At 52.7% G+C, this 21,708-nt stretch overlaps 1 protein-coding gene across 1 annotated transcript in view; it reads left to right on the top strand.

Annotated features, from left to right (window-relative positions):
* Positions 1-3,502: 3,502 nt before the first annotated feature.
* nvl (nuclear VCP like) overlaps positions 3,503-21,708 on the top strand; it is a 40,854-nt gene continuing 22,648 nt past the window's right edge. Inside the window, 15 exon segments of the mRNA XM_055636257.1 lie at positions 3,503-3,640; positions 5,099-5,191; positions 6,698-6,768; positions 9,124-9,176; positions 11,933-12,017; positions 14,120-14,171; positions 14,510-14,575; positions 14,578-14,664; positions 14,666-14,755; positions 15,996-16,131; positions 17,197-17,273; positions 18,626-18,760; positions 19,390-19,491; positions 19,970-20,087; positions 21,029-21,173. Of these exon segments, the coding sequence (XP_055492232.1) occupies positions 5,138-5,191; positions 6,698-6,768; positions 9,124-9,176; positions 11,933-12,017; positions 14,120-14,171; positions 14,510-14,575; positions 14,578-14,664; positions 14,666-14,755; positions 15,996-16,131; positions 17,197-17,273; positions 18,626-18,760; positions 19,390-19,491; positions 19,970-20,087; positions 21,029-21,173 (1,271 nt within the window). The 5' untranslated portion in view covers positions 3,503-3,640; positions 5,099-5,137.

The following is a 21,708-nucleotide window of genomic DNA, read 5'->3' as shown; positions in this document are numbered from 1 at the left end:
TTGTTATAGTAAGTTAAGTTATAGTAAGTTAAAAATCATCCTCTAAACCCGCAACCGCCGACAACGGGACGGATCTCATACAGGGGACAACGGAAGGTAGGTTGTTTATTTTTACATTAAAAAGCGCTTCTTAAGATCCCTTTATACAAAGTTTTATGTTGCGAGTAGCTAATTTGGGGCCCCATTAAATCCCGCAGTATTTTTCTGGGCATATGGGGTACACATCCACCGCAATGGGAACGTTCCAAACCAGCGCGTTCCACAGAGTTCCACAGGATCCCACTCGAAAGCTGATTTAAATGGCCATTAATTTACAGCAATTGAACACTAAATTCCTTCCATTTGGCCTATAAATTAATGTAAATGAGATTTTAAAAATCATGTTTTATTCTGAATTCTTTGTGAATGTTATTTGGACACTTAGGCTATTTAAAAATGTTAATCTTTTCTTAAGAAATGGATAGATGTTTAGATCTAGTAATTGAAGTTTGGAATTAGCTACAATCGGGTAACTAACTAATTATATGCTTTAATTTCAGGTCATCCAAGTAAGATTGTTTCATATTTGTTTCAGAATGCTTCGATCTATAATAACTGAAAATTTCTTTCAGTTCTCTTAATTTTTAATAAAGTTATGGCCTGTCCTCGATCACAACTTTTGTGTTAAGTCAATGGAAAATCAATAGGGAACAAGATGCTAATTTCGTAGTATGAAAATGGCCATAACTTTTTTAATACTGAAGATATGAAAGTCAAGTCAAGTCAAGTCACATTTATTTATATAGCACATTTAAAAAACAACTCTCGTTGGCCAAAGTGCTTTACATTTGTTATAAGACTAGCACAACAAAACAAACTACATACATATATACATGCAGCCCTCACTCAGAGGACGTCAGGAAAGGCTTGGGAGTATAGATAAGTCTTTAGTCTTGACTTAAATGAGTCGATGGAGGGGGCAGTTCTGATGGGAAAGGGGATGCTGTTCCACAGTCTAGGGGCTGCAACCGCAAAGGCGCGGTCGCCCCTGAGCTTATGCCTAGACCGTGGGATATTCAGCAACCCCAAGTCGGCCGATCTGAGGGGCCTGGAGGTGGAGTGGTGGGTGAGAAGAATTTTTATGTATGTGGGGGCAAGCCCATTGAGGGCTTTGTAGACATGGAGGAGAATCTTGAAGTTTATACGGAACCGCACAGGGAGCCAGTGGAGAGAGGCCAGGATCGGGGTGATGTGGTCCCTTTTTCGGGTGCCCGTCAGGAGTCTCGCTTGGACCAGTTGCAGGCGGGACAGGGAAGATTGGCTGATGCCAGTGTAAAGGGAGTTGCAGTAATCTAGGCGGGAGGAGATGAATGTGTGGATGATCTTTTCCAGGTCATTATACTGGAGGAATTTTTTTATTTTAGCTATCGTCCGAAGCTGAAAGAAGCTAGCTTTTACCATGGCATTGACTTGTTTGTCAAATTTCAGTGCTGAGTCAAATATCACGCCAAGGTTTTTGACGTGAGGTTTGAGTAGTGGGGTAAGGCTTCCAAGGCTGCCTGCTATCATTTTGATTGAGTCCGAGGGGCCGAGAAGGATGACCTCAGACTTACTCTCGTTTAGCTGGAGGAAGTTCTGGGCCATCCAACACTTTATATCCTTGAGGCAGTGGGTAAGGTTAAACAGATTTGATTGGTTTTTTTGGCTTCAGGGGGAGATAGAGTTGGGTATCGTCTGCATAGCAATGGAAGGAAATGCCGAGCCTTTCAATGACTTGGCCTAAGGGGAGCATATACAGGGAGAAGAGAATGGGGCCAAGGATGGAACCTTGTGGAACCCCACAGCAGAGATTAGCTGGGGAGGAGAAAGAGTTGCCTATGTTAGTCGAGAAACTCCTACCTTTGAGGTAGGAGATGAACCAGCTCAGGGCAGTGCCATCAATACCAACCCCATACCGGAGATGGTTAATTAGGATGGTGTGGTCAACAGTATCAAATGCTGCACTGATGTCAAGAAGGAGCAGAATAGCATAGTCGCCGGAGTCAACGGTGAGCAGTAGGTCATTGTGTACCTTCAACAAGGCAGACTCTGTGCTATGGTGAGCCCTGAAACCTGATTGGAAAGTTTCCTGGATAGTGTTTTGGTGAAGGTAAGGTATATGTTAACTTAAAATTACCTTTTCAAGGGCTTTTGAGAGGAAAGGCAGTTTAGAAATGGGTCTGTAGTTGCTTGGCAAGGTGGGGTCGCGGTTGGGGTTTTTTCAGGAGTGGTTGGACCACCGCATGCTTGAAGCAGGTAGGTACAGTGCCAGTGGCCAGAGAACTGTTGAAGATGGCGATGATGCTGGGACCAGCTATTGTAATGACGTCCTTTAGGAGGGCAGAGGGGACGGTGTCGAGGGGGCAGGTAGTAGGTTTCATAGTGGTGATCAGTTTTACAAGGGAGGGTAAAGTGAATTAAGTGTCAAATTAAACTTATTTTTGTGCTTTATCTGATGGGATAAATTGCAGCCTTGATTTTTTAAATCTCAAAATTTTGTAACATTGCTAGATGTTTATGTTCAAATGTGTTTTGTGTGTTCCGTTGCATTTTATTTGTGTGACTGACTTGGCAAATGAAACATAGAAATTAGGTGCAGGAGTAGGCCATTCAGCCCTTCGAGCCTGCACCGCCATTCAATATGATCATCCAACTCAGTATCCCGTACCTGCCTTCTCTCCATACCCCCTGATCCCCTTAGCCAGAAGGGCCACATCTAACTCCCTCTTAAATATAGCCAATGAACTGGCCTCAACAACCCTCTGTGGCAGTGAGTTCCAGAGATTCACCACTCTCTGTGTGAAAAAAGTTCTTCTCATCTCGGTTTTAAAGGATTTCCCCCTTATCCTTAAGCTGTGACCCCTTGTCCTGGACTTCCCCAACATCAGGAACAATCTTCCTGCATCTAGCCTGTCCAACCCCTTAAGAATTTTGTAAGTTTCTATAAGATCCCCTCTCAATCTCCTAAATTCTAGAGAGTATAAACCAAGTCTATCCAGTCTTTCTTCATAAGACAGTCCTGACATCCCTCGTATGTTGCAAAACATACTTGGCGAATAAAGTATGATTGTGATTGTGATCACACTACTGATTTCCGCCATGTGGATGGTCTAGAGACTTTAGGGTGCCAGGACGCAAGTCATTCAGTGCAGGATCCCCAGCCTCGAGGCAGTTTGGTGGCGCAGCGGTAGAGTGCCAGACACCCGGGTTTGATCCTGACCATGGGTGCTGCAGGAGTTACATGAAAGTAGAGAAATCAATGTTCCCTCCAGCACCTTGAGTCTATCTTGTGTGTAAACCAGCATCTTCCCACTCAGTCTCACCCTGGTGTTTACCTCAGGATTGTGGCTTCTGCAGGAACCCCTCCCGCACCGCACTGCGGCTGCGCGCTGCTGCCCGCCCTTCTCAACATGGCGGCGGGGGCGGCCGGCCGGCGGCATGGAGCGCGCATGCGTGTCCGGCGGGGTGGGGGAGGCAGAGAAGAATCGCCTGGTCCGTCCGGTAACCGGTCCGGGTCTGGGTCCGTCCAGTAAATGGGTCCGGGTCCTGCAGGCGAGGCAAGGGGAGGGCGGGCTCTGTGAGGACCCATCGCATTGTGACCGGGAGACAGGCCCGGGACCAGGTATGAAGTAATTATATACGTGTATATACACGCACATATACACACACACTTATACCGGGGTGGGGGCGGGCAGGGGGCCAAGGACCGGGAACCACGGTACATATACACATACTCATGTACTTATACAGGGACTGGGGTTGGGGACAGGGACCGGGGGTAAGGGAACAGTGACTGGGATGGGGAACAGGGACCGGGATGGGGAACAGGGACCGGGATAGCAGAGCAGGGACTGGGGTGGGGAATAGGGACTGGGGTGGGGGAACAGGATGGAGACCGGGGGTAGGTGGTGGAGCTGAGGGGTCGGGACCAGGGCTGGGACCAGGCCGAGGAGGAGTGGGAAGGGTGTAAGGCAGGGGGGAGATTGAAGGGAGGGGAACTTCCCGGTGTGGGAATACTAGGGCAGCTGAACAGTTTGAGATCAACAGCTACCTCTTTCTTGATCACAAACTGCCCTTGTATGTTAGTATTCCCCACACTGATCTCACTGCTCCTCCATGTCCTTCTCCTCGGTAAAGTACTCGTTTGGTACCTCGCCAACATCGTCTGTCTTGAAGCATTAATTTTCGCCTTTGGTTTTGAGCGGTCCTGCCTTCTCCCTGGTTGCCCTCTTGTTTAAGTGTACTTGTCAAAAGACCGCAAATGCTTTCCTGCTTAAACCCCAGTCACCTGACCAGGCTCTTTTCACGATACAACGTCCAGTATAGTCCTCCTTCCGGTAGGAATAACCACACACTGTTCCAAGAAACCCTGTTGGACACACCAAACACATTTTGCTCCATCTACAGGTATGCCTCTTGCACGAAGGAAGTCCGAATCACTGACTATGACATCCTGTGATTTCACATCTTTCCATAATCTGTCTCCGTATACCTTGATCTACCTCCTATGGGCTGCTGGGAGACCTGTAAAATGATCCCATTATTGTGATTGCACATTTTTTATTCCTGTTCTCTCCCTATATTTTACTCCACCGGATGAAATATCCAGTTTGGCCTCGATGCAGCTATGACATTCTCCCTGATGAGTAATGCAACTCCCCCATCTCTTTTACCCCCCTCCTCCCCCTCTATCGCACTTGAAACACCTGAAATCTGGAATGTTTAGCTGCTAGTTATGTCCTTCTCTGACCCAAGTTTCTGTAATGGCCACAACATGCACTGATCCAGGCTCTAAGTTCTTCTGCCTCACCCGCAACACTCCTTGCATTGATATGAATATACATCAGGCCATCCGCCCCACATTAACCTGTCTCTGCCTGTTCTTTCTGTCAGACTCACGGGCCTAACCTCTACCTTCCTGTCGAGCCCTCCGCCTGCTACTCTGGTTCCCACCCCTCTGCCGCGGTAGTTTAAAACTTTCTGAATAGCACATGCGAACTTCCCTGCGAGGATCCCGGTGTCCCTCCCAATGAGTCGCAAATCATCCGTGGGCTGTCCTCTGATTTTCGGACGTCTCCAGTTGCAGGCAGAGGGCTGTCGGTGAGAACACGCTGTGAGCATGAAGAACAAAAGCCCCATGATAGATGCACGACTGAAGCACCGAGTGAAACAGGTATCTAGTGGAACAGGATCGTTCCTGGGCGTGGATCATGAAGGGTCAACACATCCTGTTCTGATCGATCCTCTGAGTATAATATGATCGAATTCCATATTCCGTTTGATGGTGAACACCTAACGGTGGCACATCGGTAGAGTTGCTGCCTCACAGCGCCAGAGACCCGGGTCCGATCCTGACTACGGATGCCATCTTTACAGAGTTTGCACCTTCTCCCTGTGACTGCTTGGGTTTTCCTCGGGTGCTCCAGTTTCCTCCCACACCCTAAAGATGTGCAGGGTTGCAGGTCAAATGGCTGCGGTAAAAATTGTAAATTGTCCCTAGTGTGTAGGATAGTGCTGGAGTACGGGGATGATTGGTCAGCGTGGACTCGCTGGGTCTTAAGTTCCCACGCTGTATCTCTAAACTAAACTAAACCTCAGGATCAAGCCACTGTCTTCAATTTAAATGATGGCAATTATAATTACATGGGGTTGCAGTTATTTAAGGTAGAATGGGAAAGAAGTTGAGACGTGTCAGTGGATGAACAGTGGCACATATTCAAATCGCTGATCCATAACAATAAAACAAAGTGCTGGAGAAACTCACCGGGTCAGGCAGCATCCAGGAAGGAAAATGGACAGACAATGTCAATTGTATTTTTTCCCCAAGGTTCTTCCAGCACTCTTTTTTGCTCAAGATGTCAGCATCTGCTGAGCCTCCAGCTAATCCACGGCATTCAGCACAAATTTATCAAAATTAGAAAAGAGGGGTTGCGTGAGAAAGAGGCAAAATCAGTGGTTAACAACGAAGGTCAAGGATAATGTTTAAATGAAAACTCGGGCATTTTATGTGGGATTGGGTTATTTTTAACTCGTAAGAAGGGAGAAAATAAATGCTGAGAGAAAACTTAATGTGACATCAAAGCAAACTCATTAAGTTTTTATGAATATAGAAATAGTAAGAAGGTAGCTAACGTAAGTCAGGAAACGCCCGCAAATAAGGCTGGATGAATTAATAACAGGAAAAACAGCAGCTGCAAATATTCCTAAAATAATAGATGCGTTAATTTGGGTGAAGGGTGTGGGATCACAGGGTGTGTGTCGGGTGTGGTTGCGTTTGCCTGAACGTGGGGAGGGGGTGGGTTATGGAGAGGGTGCGGGGTCACGGGTCATGGGAGGGGCGCAGGACCCCAGTGGGTATGTGGGGTTATGGGATGGGTGTGGGCTCGTGGGTCATGGAAGGGTGTGGGGTCATGGGAAGGTGCAGGGGATATGTGGGGTCATGGGATGGGTGTGGGGTCGTGGGTCATGGGATGGATGTGGGATCGTGGGTCATGGGATGGTGCGGGATCATGGAAGGGTGCAGGGTCGTGGGTCATGGAAGGGTGCAGGGTCGTGGGTCATGGGAAGGGTGTGGGCCACTGGCCCGTAGGGTGGGTGTGATTTTGCGGAAACGGTGTCAAGTTGAGAGTGTCGATGTGACGTTTGTTGTGCCTCACCTGACCCCTCTGACCTATTGCAGTACCTCAGCAACAGCAGCAGTCAGTATGTGGACCTCGCGTTTCTGGCCTCTGACCTCCAGCGACAGTACAGGTGAGTTCCACCTCGGGTCAGAGTTCATTCAGCTTCCCTTTCCTAGATGAGCCCCCTTGACAAATCGTTTGCTATATTTAGATCTTGCATTTAGAGGAGTAGATTGGCTGAAGCAGGTCGTTGTGTATTTGGACTTTCAGTGGCCTTTGGTAAAGTGTGACATGAGGCTATGAAACATTCTAAGTGTGAACAATCTTGGTGTCTTTCTAGCAGTTTTCTTGGCCTGTCACAGGGCCAGCAAGTTTACGTTGCAAACATAAATGACCATAGAGTCATCCAGCATGGAAACAGGCCCTTTGGCCCATCTTGTCCATGCCGATCAAGATGCCTCATCTGTACTAGTCCCATCAAATCGAGTTTGGCCCTTATCACTCTAAACCTTTCTGATCAATGTACCTGTCCAAATATATTTTAAATGTTGTTATAGTACCTGCTTCAACCTTCTCTGGCAGCTCGTTCCATTTACCCACCAATCTCTGTGGAAAATGTTGCTCCTCGGGTTCCTATTCAATCTTTCCCCTCTCACCTTAAACCCATGTCCTCCAGTACTTGATTCCCCATGACTCTGGGTAAAATACTGTATATTTACCCTATCTGTTCCCCATATGATCTTATGCACCTCGATAAGATCAACCCTCAGTCTGTTGTATTCCAAGGAATAAAATCCTAGCCTCCCCAACCTGTCACTATAGCTCAGTGCCTCATGTCCTGGCAACATCCTCGCAAATCTTCTCTGCACCCTTTCCAGCTGACCATCTTACCTGTAGTGTAGGGCAACCAAAATAGAACACAATACTCCAAATGCGGCTGCACCAACGTCTTGCACAACTGTAACATAACATCCCAACCATTATTTGGTTGAGTTATAACCTTAAGTTGTATTGTATTTGATATGCCTTTAGAAGGATGAGAAGGCATCTTATTGAAACATACAAGATTATTGAGGGATTGGACGTGCAAGAGGCAGGAAACATGTTCCCGATGTTGGGGGAGTTCAGAACCAGGGGCCACAATTTAAGAATATGCGATAGGCCATTTAGAACGGAAAAAACGTTTTCACCCAGAGAGTTGTGTATCTGTGGAATTCTCTGCCTCAGAAGGCAGTGGAGGCCAATTCTCTGGATACCTTCAAGTTAGATAGAGCTCTTAAAATTAGCGGAGTCAAGAGATATGGGGAGAAGACAGGAATGGGGTACTGATTGTGGTTGATCAGCCATGATCACATTGAATGGCGGTGCTGGTGCGAAGGGCCGAATGGCCTACTCCTGCACCTATTGTCTATTGTCTATTAATTGTATGTTCCACCATCCATTCAGACTGGAGGATGGAAGGTTGAAGTTATTTCCTATTTCCACCATCCACTTCTGAAGAAAGGTCTCGCCCTGGAAACGTCACTTACCCACGTTCTCCGGAGATGTTGCCTGAGCCACTGAGTTACTCCACAGCACCTCGTGTCCTTCCCTCCTTTATCTGGCTCCGTCTGCCTTCTCTTTCCTTGCTCCTTGTCTATCTCTGCACTTCACCTTCAAACCTTCAATTTGTTTGTGCTCTGGATTACAGCATCTGCAGTCACTTGTCTCCAGATGCAGCTGTTGGCTAGAATGGATTTACAGATTTACGAGGATTTCAGAAAAGATTTACGAGGACGTTGGCAGGACTAGAGGGTGTGAGCATTAGGGGGAGGTTGAGTAGGCTGGTGATAGCAGACTTTCCTTGGAGTGCTGGCGGATGAGGGGAGATCGTATAGAGGTGTATAAAATCATGAGAGGAATAGATCAGGTAGAGTCTTTTACCCAGAGTAGGGAAATCGAGGACCAGAGGACTTAGATTCAAGGTGAATGGGAAAAGATCTAATAGGAATCAGAAGGGTAACTTTTTCACACAAAGGGTGGTGGGTGTATGGAACTAACTGCCAGAGGAGGTAGTTGAGGCTGGGACTATCCAATCGTTTAAGAAACAGTTGGACAGGTACATGGATAGGACAGGCTTGGAGGGTTATGGCCAAGCGCAGGCAAGTGGGACTAGGGTAGCTGGGACATTGTTGGCCGGTGTGGACAAGTTGGGCCGAAGGACCTGTTTCCACACTGTATCACTCTATGACTCTAATGTTTGCTTTGGGATCTGATCGGGCAGTCCCTTAAATGCTCCACACCGTGAAGCGGCAGCTGCAGTAATGTCGGGAAGAATACGCTGTGTGGGAGCGGATCTCCATTTCTAACATGGGATTCAACGGGAAAACGGAAAGTCGCAACCTTTATAAACAAAGGAACGAAATGTTACCGGGGTGGGTGGACATGTGGAGGAAGGAGGGAGAGAGTTTGGCTGGGTGTAAATGTCTCCTCTTCCCCCTCACAGCATGGACTACGGCCGCAGGAAGAAGACTGCCTTCCGGATGCAGGTGGAGAAGGGTGAGTTAGACACCCTTGGTCGGAAGAAGGGTCCCGACCCCAAATGTCACCTATCCATCCTCTCCAGGGATGCTGCCTGACCCGCTGAGTTACTCCAGCACTTTATGTCCTTTTGTGTATTAACCAGCATCTGCAGTTCTTTGTTTCTACCCTTCGTCCTAGCTTGGTGCAGGGTCACACTGCCGGGGGTGGGGTGTGGTGGCTGTGCTGTTTGTGGGTGTGGTGGGATCTGCTGGATGTGGAGAATGGAGGGGCTGCACTGGGTTTCAGAACAGCAGCCTTGTGAGGTGATATACAGAGCGATGCTGATGTCCAAGTCCATAACTCCCTGAAAGTGGCAACACAAGCAGATAGAGTGGTAAAGAAAGCATGTGGTACACGTCCCATCATTGGTCGGGGCATTGACTATAAGAGTCAGGAAGACATGGTGTACAGTGCCCTCCATAATGTTTGGGACAAAGACCCATCATTTATTTATTTGCCTCTGTACTCCACAATTTGAGATTTGTAATAGAAAAAATCACATGTGGAAATTGTCAGATTTTAATAAAGGCCATTTTTATACATTTTGGTTTCACTGTAGAAATTACAGCAGTGTTTATACATAGTCCCCCCATTTCAGAGAGTACAGAGGCAAATAAATAAACAATGGGTCTTTGTCCCAAACATTGTGGAGGGCACTGTAACTTCATAAAACTTTGGTTAGGCTACATTTGGAGTATTGCGTGCAGTTCTGGTCACTGCAATGCCGGAAGGATGTGGAGGCTATGGAAAGGGCGCAGAGGAGGATTACGGGAATAATGCCAGGATTAGAAGGCATTAGCTACGGGGAGAGTTGGATGGACTTGGATTTTTTTCTCTGGAATGCCAGAGGTTGAGGGGAGAGTTGATGAAGTGTAGAACATTGTGAGAGACATAGATAGAGTAAACTTTTTATTCCCCTGGATGAAAATATTAAATACTAGAGGGCATCGCTTTAAGGTGAGGGGCAAAGTTTAAAGGAGAGGTGCGGGGTAAGATGTTTTTATGCAGAGAGTGGTGGGTGGCTGAACGCACAGTCGGGTGGTGGTGGAGGCTGATGCAACAGTGGCATTTAAGACAAACCTCCTCAAGGTATGTCTACTTTGAAGAAGTTCTCCTCTTCTCTCCGATGAAAGTTCAGTGACGTCGCCCATTCCTTCTCTCCAGAGATGCTGCCTGCCCCGCTGAGTAACTCCAGCACTTTGTGTCAGCCGTGGCATTTAAGAGGCTTTTGGAAGGGCATCTGGATATGCAGGGAATGGAAGGATATAGATCATGTGTAGGCAGATGAGAGGACAGCTCGCTTAGACAGCACTTATTGTAACTTATTATAAGCCTGGCTGTCTTATCTGGACTGTTCGCTTGGCCCGGACTTAGTCCCTGCATTGTGGTGATCTGTGTTGTGAGTGAGAGGGGATTGAAGGTCATGCAGGAGGTCGGGGTTCCATGGCAGGAGGGGACGGGGGGTCCGGAGTTGTCTGGGGGGTTTGAGTGTGAGGCGGGTGAGTTCTGCTGATAGTGCAAGAGGCTGACTCGCTGGATGCTGCTGCACGTTGGGTCTGGGCCTCCGTCTCCCCTGCCTGAGGAGGTGCGACTGAGTCCTGCCCCTGTGCCGGCCCTTCAAGCTCTCCAGCCTGATGCCACATCCCGGCACCAGGAGCGACCCCACGCCAGTCATGGCTCCGATCTCCACCACTGTGCTCCTGAACAACACCAATCACAGGGTGAACCTCTCATCCCGCTTATTACATGAAACCCCTCTGTTTTTCCGCCTTCTATTGAGGGGAAAACTCTGAGTCTGCCAGTTTCTTGCAGCTCAATGAAGTCTCTCTTCAACTTCAAATGGCCCTCACTCACCCACCTTTCACTGACAATGACAATGTTCTGTACCTTGACACTGTCCACACCGGGCTGCTCTGGTCCCACTCCTCGCCAGTCACATCTTTCCTGTACGGTGCCCAGGGCTGTAAGCGACGCTCGCCCAGTGGGCCGACTGGTGTTGTACACAGTTTCAGCGTAACCTCTCTGTCCGAACATTCTGTGCTTTGGCTAATAACCTTTTCAAACACGCGACGCTCGCCCAGTGGGCCGACTGGTGTTGTACACAGTTCCAGCGTAACCTCTCTGTCCGAACATTCTGTGCTTTGGCTAATAACCTTTTCAACCATGAGCTGACTTGTTTTGTCACCTGGGTGGGTCGCCAAGGCCCACAGCTAACCGCTCCTTAAGAAATTGCAGCAAATTGTGGACGCAGCCCAGACCATCGCACAAACCAACCTCCCGTCCACTGGCTCAATTTACTGTACACCTCGCGCTGCCTCGGCAAGGCCAGCAGCATAATCAAGGACGAGTCGCACCCTGGCCACTGCCTCTTTCCCCCACCCCCCCCTTCCATCAGGCAAAACGTACACAAGTGTGAAAACGCACACCTCCAGATTCAGGGATGGTTTCTTCCCAGCTGTTATCAGGCAACCGAAACATGCTACCTCAACCAGAGAGCAGTGCTGAACTACTATCTACCTCTTTGATGACCCTCGGACTGTCTTTGATCCGACCCTGCTGGCTTTACCTTGCTCTAAAAGTTATCCCCTTATCATGTATCAATTCACTGTAAATGGCTCGATTGTAATCATGTATTGGCTTTCTGCTGACTGGCTAGCACGCAATGAAAGCTTTTCACTGTACCTCGGTACATGTGACAGTAAACTAATCGGTCACCTGTCCTGTCTCCGCAGTGTACCGACTGATCAGCAGTGAGGTTCTGGATTTTGAGGAGGAACATCTGGCCAAGCGAGCACGTCCCAGCCGTGACGAAGATGGGTAGGGAACTGCACCTCTGTGTGGATTGCCAGATGTTGATAGTTGTGGTCTATGTTTAAAAGCTGTCATTGTGGTGCATCTCTGTGGGATCTGATGACCCTGGCTGTCGTTTATTTGGTTTAGTTTAGAGATACAGCACCGAAACAGGCCCTTCAGCCCATTGAGTCCACGCCGACCAGCGATCCCCCGTACATGAGCACTATCCCACACACACTAGGGACAATTTACATTTACACCAAGACAATTAACCTACAAACCTGTACATCTTTGGAGCGTGAGAGGAAACTGAAGATTTTGGAGAAAACAGATCGCAGGGAGAACGCAGATCACAGGGAGAATGTGTAAACTCCGTACAGACAGCAGTTGGGATCGAACCCGGGTCTCTGGCGCTGCAAGGCAGCAACTCTACCGCTGTGCCGCCCTTGCTGCGTTAGTCATGTGACAGCGTTCAGTGTATCTGCTTTATCGGGTGAATCGGCAAAGGACCGTCATTGAGAGGCACGTGCTGATGCCTGATCTCAAACAGCGGGCACAGGAAAACGTACTCATCCTCTACTCTCGAACCATCCCCAGCTGGCACCAACGGTGCATCCTGTTCACACAAACCAGCTCCCCCCGGGCAGTGGGAATGTCCTGTACACCCAAACTGTCTCCCAACAGGCACTGGGATCATTGCCAATTTCTGCACCCAATCCGTCCTCCACAGTCACTGGGAACTTTGTCATCCCGTACGCCCAGATCAGCCCTTGACAGATGTTGTCATCCTGTGCCTCAAACTACCTCCCAACAGGCACCAACATGTCATGTGTACGAAGGAACTGCTGATGCTGGTTTAGACACAAAAAGCTGGAGTAACTCAGCGGGACAGGCAGCATCTCTGGAGAGAAGGAACGGGTGACGTTTTGGGTCGAGACCCTTCAGAAATGTCAATGTCCTGTTTGACCGATACTTATTTGAATTAAACTTTATTTTCCATTCCTTGGCCCACTGGCCGAGCGAATTAAGATATCGTTGTAATTCTTGATAAGGCAATTTCATTCCGTGTCTGATCCCGGGAGTGTGTGACCCGGGGACAGTGCAGAGGGTGCATCACTCTGCATCTGACCCTTCCCCCCCCCCCCCCCCCCCCCCCCCTAAATAGGAGTTTTTTTCATTATTCATAAACACAAATACAGAGTAATAGACAAAATCAAGACGGCCATCTTATAGAAACTTACAAAATTCTTAAGGGGTTGGACAGGCTAGATGCAGGAAGATTGTTCCCGATGTTGGGGAAGTCCAGAACAAGGGGTCACAGTTTAAGGATAAGGGGGAAATCTTTTAGGACCGAGATGAGAAAAACATTTTTCAAACAGAGAGTGGTGAATCTGTGGAATTCTCTACCACAGAAGGTAGTTGAGGCCAGTTCATTGGCTATATTTAAGAGGGGGTTAGATGTGGCCCTTGTGCCTAAAGGGATCAGGGGGTATGGAGAGAAGGCAGGTACGGGATACTGAGTTGGATGATCAACCATGATCATATTGAATGGCGGTGCAGGCTCGAAGGGCCGAATGGCCTACTCCTGCACCTATTTTCTATGTTTACATACAACAATCAAACAGTTACCAGATTAAAATGGTGTCAACCTTATTTACAATATACTCAACTTCCCCCCCCCACCCCGTCCCCACCCACCCCCACGGCAACCAGTGTTCACAGAACTGTATCTGACCCTGGGAGTGTGTGATGGGGGTGTGGAGGGAGCTTCACTCTGCGGCTGAGCCTTTTTTTTCAATTATAGTTTTTTAAATTTTCTTTTTCTTTTAATTAATTAATTGATTGATTTATAAATACAAATATTTTTATTCAGAAAACAAAAACAAACATACAAGAGGGTAACACGCCGCAGAAGTGGCAGGCGGGTGGGTGGCGAGTCCGTGAACCGGCTGAAGTACCTGTTACAGGCCACAGCTCTGTGCAACGCTCTCCACCCCCTAGTGCCCGATGTAAAGACCTGGGCGTGTGCGCTAGGGCAATGGAGAAGCAGCTTTACTCTGTGTCTGACCCATGCCATGCCTTTGTGTTTGATTTACTGATGCTCATTGCTGATTTTCATTCCACAGAGCAGAGCTAATCACAGTGTTCTCAGACAGCGAGGACTTTCCTGAATATCCGGTAAGTGGAGTTGGTTTCTTACTGCGATCGCGTGGGATCAGCTCTGTGTGGGACCAGCTCTGGGACGGGGGGGTGGGGGGCGGGGGGGGGGGGGGGGAGGGGGGGGGGGGGGGGTGTGAGAGGAAGGGTTAGACGGGGTGATGGGGGGTGGGGGTGAGAGGGTGGGGTGATGGGGTGGAGGTATGAGGGAGGGTGGGGATGAGAGAGCGGGGTGGAGTGAGGGGGTGGGGGTGAGTGAGTGGGGTGGGGGGGTTGGGTGGGGGGTGAGTGAGGGGGGGGGGGGTGAGTGAGGCGTGTGTACCCAGTCACCACCCAGAACCTGCTCTTGCCCTCCACAGCCGACCAACCTCATGAACTCTTCACTGCTGAGTCTTTACCGGAGATCGGAGCCGGAGGTCAACCCCGGGGGGTGGGGGGGAGAGTGTCGGCGGGCTCCAACAGCTCACGGACGGCCACCCCCGCCCGCGGCCGGTGGTCGGCAAGGTCCCCGTTTGTGCACCGCGGAGGCCTCACCGGGCGGCTGGTTCATTGACCGTGCACCAGGGAACGCTCTCACCAACGAGGAACCTGCACCCAGCTTGCAGGTAGTGTCAGTGTCACGGGGATCAGGCTGGGGCAAACTGTGGCATACCTGCCCCCCCCTCCCCACTGTGCCCCCCCCTCCCACTCCCCCCTCCCCCTCCCCCTCCCCCTCCCCCCCCCACCTCCCCCCTCCCACTCCCCCCTCCCACTGCCCCCCTCCCCCTCCCCCCCCACTCCCCCCCCCCACCCACTCCCCCCCCCCCCCTCCCCCTCCACTCCCCCCCCCCACTCCCCCCCCCCTCCCCCCCCCCCCCCCTCCCCCCCCACTCCCCCTCCCCTCCCCCCTCCCCCCCCCCCCCTCCCACTCCCCCTCCCACTCCCCCTCCCACTCCCCCTCCCACTGCCCCCCTCCCCCTCCCCCTCCCACTCCCCCCTCCCACTGCCCTCCTCCCACTGCCCCCCCCTCCCACTCCCCCCCTCCCACTCCCCCCCCCTCCTCCCACTGCCCTCCTCCCCCACTGCCCCCCTCCCACTGCCCCCCCTCGAACACCGTGACGGGGGAAGGCAGGTTGGTATAAATGGTGTGGTGATTCAGCACAGCAATAGTCGTACATTAGTGCAGTGTCGTAGAGTTATTGATTCATAAGTCATACAGCATGGAAATGGGCCCTTCTGTCCAACTTGTCCATGCCAACCCAGATGCCTCACCTACATTAGTTTCACCTGACTGCGCTTGGCCCATATCCCTCTACACTTTTCCTATTCATAGCCCTGTCCAACAGTCTCTTAAATGTTGTTATAGTAGCTGCATCAACTACCTCCTCATTCCCACCACCCAAAAGTTGCCCCTCAGGTTCCTGTTAAATGTTCCGCCTCTTCACCTATTCTGATTAAAAGACTCTGTAGATTCACCCTATTCATTCCTCTCATGATCTTGTACTCCTCTATAAGGTCACCCCTCATCCTCCTGCGCTCCAAGGAATATACAGACACTCCCCAACATATAATAGGCAACATATAAATTTGTACTTACATAAACAATTCTGTACTCAGTCCCTCGTGCAATCAAGACAGTTTGTAATTTCCACAACACTGAACGATCACTCTAGGTGCAGGAGTAGGCCATTCGACACTTCGAGCCATTCAATATGATCATGGCTGCTCATCTAAAATCCGTACCCCGTTCCTGCTTTTTCCCCATATCCCTTGATTCCTTTAGCCCGAAGAGCTAAATGTAACTCTCTTGGAAACGGGAAACTTGAACGTTGTGTCTGTGGTGCTGAGGCCTCTGCTTTGTTGCAGCGAGCGGACATGTCAGGGCTGGAGTCGGAGCCGGAGCCGAGGAGGAGGAGGAGTGGGCGGAGGAGCCGGCACCGGGGGCTGGATGTTGCGGGGCCCGCGGATAGGGCTATCGAGGGCTCCCTGCAGGAGAGGGCAGGTCAGTGTTCACCGCCTCCTCCCCCATCATCAGCACCACGTGTCCTGGTCACGCCGGCCTCCGTCAACCGACTCCCACGCACTCACGTGTTCACCCCCACACCCCGCCCGGGTAGACTCTGCTCCCCCCTTGCCCCCCCCCATCGCTCGGTCACATGCAAGAGGGAAGAATTCAGCAGGACCTTGGCAGCATTGATGTGCAGAGGCAGCTCCCTGAGAGGTGCAGTGCAAGAAGTAGATCAGTTTGAAGAAGGGTCTCGACCCTAAACGTCATCCATTCCTTCTCTCCAGAGATGATGCCTGTCCCGCTGAGTTACTCCAGCTTTTTGTGTCCAGCACAAGGAGAGAGTTTAGTACAGTTGAGTTTATTGTCACGTATAATCAGTGAAAAGCTTTTGTTGCTTGCTAACCAGTCAGTAGATTAACCATGCTTACAGTCGAGCCATTTACAGCGCATAGATACAGGATAGTGTGGATAAAAAAAAGAGTCGGGATATGGGGAGAAGGCAGGAACGGGGTACTGATTGGGGATGATCAGCCATGATCACATTGGCTCGAAGGGCCAAATGGCCTACTCCTGCACCTTGTGTCTATTGTCTAAGATGCGTATGACTTTAGAGATGCAGCACGGAAACAGGTCTTTCGGCCCACTGAGTCCGCACCGACCAGCAATCCTGTACACTGGGGACAATTTACCAAATAACCAAAGCCAATTAACCCGCAAACCTACACGTCTTTGGAGTGTGGGAGGAAACCGGAGCACCCAGAGAAAGCCCACGCGGTCACGGGGAGAACATGCAAACTCCATACAGACAGCGCCCGTAGTCGGGATCGAACCCGGGTCTCCGGCGCTGCGAGGCAGCAACTCTACCGTGCTGTCGTTTTGCATTAGTCGGCACAAACGAGTGTGAGAGTTGGGCAGTCCGCTTGCAGCTTTGTGGGACCAAGTTACCACTGATACCGTCTATCTTCATCTTCTCACTGTCTCTCGTGCGGGGCTTGTCCGTCCCCCGTTGATCCGTCTAATCACCTCCTCCAAAAAATTAACTTTTCCTATTATTGTTAGCTTCGAAGCGGAGCTTTGTGATCCAGTACTCGTCCCTGAGGTTTGAGGATGTCGGTGGCAGCGACAAGACCCTGAAGGTGAGGAGGGTATTCTTGGTGTCGGGCAGACTGGGGAATGATTCACCCTTCCCACCCCCTATACCCATCCCAGCCCCTGACCCCATTCTCTGCCACCGATCCCATTCTTTAACCCCTGACCCCATTCTCTAACCCCTGACCCCATTCTCTACCCCTGATCCCATTCTCTAACCCCTGACCCCATTCTCTAACCCCTGACCCCATTCTCTACCCCTGACCCCATTCTCTACCCCTGATCCCATTCTTTAACCCCTGACCCCATTCTCTGCCCCCTGACCTCATTCTCTACCCCAACCCCCTCTCTACCCCCAACTTCATTCTCTGCCCCCTGAACCCATTCTCTAACCCCTGACCCCATTCTCCCTGCCTGACCCCATTCTCTAACCCCTGACCCCATTCTCTAACCCATGACCTCATTCTCCCTTCCTGACCCCATTCTCTAACCCCTGACCCCACTCTCTAACCCCCTGACCCCATTCTCTAACCCATGACCCCATTCTCTAACCCATGACCCCATTCTCTAACCCCTGACCCCCTTCTCTAACCCCTGACCCCCCTCTCTAACCCCCTGACCCCATTCTCTAACCCCTGACCCCAATCTCTAACCCCTGACCCTGCACCTCTCCCCTCTCGGTGCCTATCCCACTCCTTCCCCAACCCCGCTCTCCTTTGTGGATCGGTGGGAAAAGTTTGGGCGGGGACAGTGGGAGTGGCGGAAGACACAGTGAGAGAGTGGGAGGAGAGAGGGGGTGGGGGAGATGGTGAGGGTGAGAGACAGTACGAACGGCGATGGCGGGGGGGCAGGGGTAACGTGGGGTGTAACAGGGTTACGGCGGTGCGGGGCTGGTGTGTTGGAAGGGTGGGGGTAATGTGGAGGCGGAGACAAGGCTAACAGAGCGAGGGAGGGGTGGGGAAGAGATGACGGAGTGGGGAGAACCATAGAGTGATACAGTGTGGAAACAGGCCCTTCGGCCCAACTTGCCCACACCGGCCAACAATGTCCCAGCTACACTAGTCCCACCTGCCCGCGTTTGGTTCATATCCCTCGAACCTGTCCTATCCATGTACCTGTCTAACTGTTTCTTAAACATTGGGATAGTCCCAGCCTCAACTACCTCCTCTGGCAGCTTGTTCCATACACTCACCACCCTCTGTGTGAAAATGTTACCCCTCAGATTCCTATTGAATCTTTTCCCCCTCACCTTGAACCCATGTCCTCGATTCCCCTACTCTGGGCAAGAGACAGTGTGTATCGACCCGATCTATTCCTCTCATGATTTTGTATACATGGTGGGGTGTGATAGTGTGTGGGGGGCTGCGCGATGATGACCACGTCCGTCTCCTCTCCGCAGGACGTGTGCTGGCTCCTGGTTCACCTGCGGCACCCAGAGGTTTACGAGCAGCTGGGGGTGCACCCGCCCCGTGGCTTCCTGCTGCACGGGCCGCCGGGCTGCGGCAAGACTCTGCTGGCACAGGCCATCGCTGGGGTAGGTCACCCCGGGAATGTCCCCCTGCCTGAGTACGTGCAGGTCTGACCCCCTGCCCTCCGCAGGACCTGCAGCATCCCCTGCAGAAGGTGGCGACCACAAGGGGTGGGGGTGGGGGCGCACGTGTCCCACGGGAGAGTGTGTGTGTGCGTGAAGCCCAAGAGCGTGTGAGCATGGGGGCAGATATGTATATATGTGTGCGGGCCAGGGGGTGGGTGTACGTGCATGGGCCAGGCATGTGTGTGTACAGGCATGGTGTGTGTGTGTGTACGTACGTGCAGGGGAGGTGTGTGTATGTGAATGGGCCAGGATGTGTGTGCGCGCGTGTACGCAAGGCCCAAGGGCGTGTTTGTGTGTTTGCATGAGCCTATGTGTGCGCGCGCGTGTGTGTGTATGGATTTGTCAGCATGTTTGTGTGTGTGTATGTTAATCTGCGCAGGCCAGGTGTGCGACTGAGTGTGCAGTGTGAGTGTGTGTGTACGGACAGTTTAAGCGCATGTGCTTGCGAGAGTGTGTGCACTCGCGTGCCCTGCTCTCACTCTCTGTCTGACCCCCCTCCCCTGCCCACTCTCACCCCCTCCTCTCCCCACTCTCACCCCCTCCCCTCCCCACTCTCACCCCTTCCTCAGGAGCTGCAGTTTCCGCTGCTGAAGTTGGCGGCCACAGAGCTGGTGTCCGGCGGCTCCGGAGAGTCCGAGCAGAAGCTGCGGGGCCTTTTTGAAGAGGCCGTGGGGAGGAGGGGGCTGGGACAGTGAGGCGGGTGTGAGGGAGGGAGGGGGGGGGGAGCTGTGGTGAGGGTCTGGCTGCGGGGGTTGCATGTGTTTGGTGAGGTGGGGTTGGGGGAGGAGGGGGGGTTTGTTGGAGAGGAGGCGGGGGTCCGGGTGTGGTGGCAGCTGGGGGGTGTTGGTCTGGTGGGAGGGGGGGGGGCACCCGACTTAGTTGAAGGGTGGTGGTTCTCGTTGAGTGTTTGGGGGGGGGGGGGGGGGGGTTTGGGTCCAGGGGCGTGGAGGTGAGTGAGGGGCTGAGTGTTGGGAGGGGTGCAGTGGGAGGGAGGGTCTCTTCTGAATTGAGGAGGGGGACCCGTCCTGTTGGGAGTGAGAGGGGGGTGGGACAGGGGACTCCCCTCTCCCCGTCACCGCTCCCTCTCCGCATGTCCTCCCTCTCTCTCTCCCCCGTGAATCGTCTCCCCGTGTGTGTCCCCCCCCACAGCTCCAGGCTCCCTGCGTTGTGTTCATCGACGAGATTGACGCCATCTGCCCCAAGCGAGAGGTTGCCTCCAAGGACATGGAGCGTCGCATCGTGGCCCAGCTGCTCGCCTGCCTGGATGGTCAGTCAGTGTGGAGACCCCCTCCCCTTTCACCCACCTCGCCCCACTCCTCCCCAACCCTGTCCTCCCTCAGCACCTCCACAACCCCCGCCAAGGGCAGTCACAGTGGAGTTGCTGCCTTACAGCGCTTGCAGCGCCAGAGACCAAGGTTCGATCCCGACTACGGGTGCTGTCTGTACGGAGTTTGTACGCTCTCCCCGTGACCTGCGTGGGTTTTCTCCGAGATCTTCGGTTTCCTCCCGCACTCCAAAGACGTACAGGTTTGTAGGTTCATTGGCTTGGTAAATGTAAAAATTGTCCCTAGTGTAAGTAGGGTGGTGTTAATGTGCGGGGATCGCTGGCCGGCGCGGACCCGGTGGGCCAAGGGGCCTGTTTCCGCGCTGTATCACTAAACTAAACTAAACATACTCCCCCGAGGGCGGGACGGGAGCGGGGGGGTCAGGGTGGGACGGGGTCATGGGGGCAGGGGCTTGGTCAGGGTGGGACGGGGTCACGGGGGCAGGGGTCAGGGTGGGGACGGGGGCAGGGGTCAGGGTGGGACGGGGTCACGGGGGCAGGGAACCAGGGTGGGACGGGGGCACGGGGGCAGGGGTCGGGGTGGGACGGGGGGCAGGGTCGCTGGGTGGGACGGGGTCACGGGGGCAGGGGTCGGGGTGGGACGGGGGCAGGGTCGCTGGGTGGGACGGGGTCACGGGGGCAGGGTCTGGGTGGGACAGAGTCATGGGGGCAGGGTCGCTGGGTGGGACGGGGTTGCGGGGGCAGGGTCGCTGGGTGGGACGGGGTTGCGGGGTCAGGGTCACGGGACGGTCGGTCAGGGTCACGGGGCGGGCGGTCAGGGTCACGGGGCGGTCGGTCAGGGTCACGGGGCAGTGCGGCTGGGTTTGATGGGTTTAGGGTGACAGTGTTCTTGCACCAGCCCACCTTCACCCCTCTGATTACAGATCTGAACACCCTGGCCGTCTCCAAGCCGGTCGTGGTGATCGGAGCCACCAACAGACCCGACTCCCTGGACCCTGCCCTGCGCCGAGCCGGACGCTTCGACCGCGAGATCTGCCTCGGCATTCCCAGCCAGGACGCCCGGCAACAGTGAGTCCCAGCCCGGCACGGCCCGGCACGGCCCGGCACGGCCCGGCACGGCACGGCACGGCACGGCACGGCACGGCACAGCACGGCCGGCCTCGGGGCAGGCATGGGTCCACCTGACCTTCCCATGCAGTCCCATCCCTGGCTCTGACCTCCCCACTCCACCCTTCACCCTCCCCCACCTCCCCCTCCTCCTCCATCCCATCCACCTCCCTACTCCCCCTCCCCCCTCCGTCCCCCTCCTCCTTCCATACCACTTCTCCCTGATCCATCCCATCCCCCTCCCTACCCCCTCCTCTCTCCTTCCTTCACCTCCCTCCTCCTCCTCCTCCCTCCTCCCCTCATCACCTCCCCTTCCACCTCCCTCACGCCACTTCCCCCTTCCCCCACTCCCATCCATGACTGACCTTTCCCATCTGTGCCTCTGCTCTGAGCTCTGGTTATCCCCAGTGGGTCATGGGTCATGGGTCAGAGGCAGTCCCACGCCGGGGTTTGGAGGTGTGTTGGTGCCGTGTCTCCCCCCCGCTGACCGTCACTG

Source organism: Leucoraja erinacea, chromosome 5 (genome assembly GCF_028641065.1).
Source record: "Leucoraja erinacea ecotype New England chromosome 5, Leri_hhj_1, whole genome shotgun sequence".
In the NCBI taxonomy this organism is placed as follows: Eukaryota; Metazoa; Chordata; class Chondrichthyes; order Rajiformes; family Rajidae; genus Leucoraja; species Leucoraja erinaceus.
Note: the sequence above shows the minus strand (reverse complement) of the source record. Positions and strands in the feature narration are given on the sequence as shown.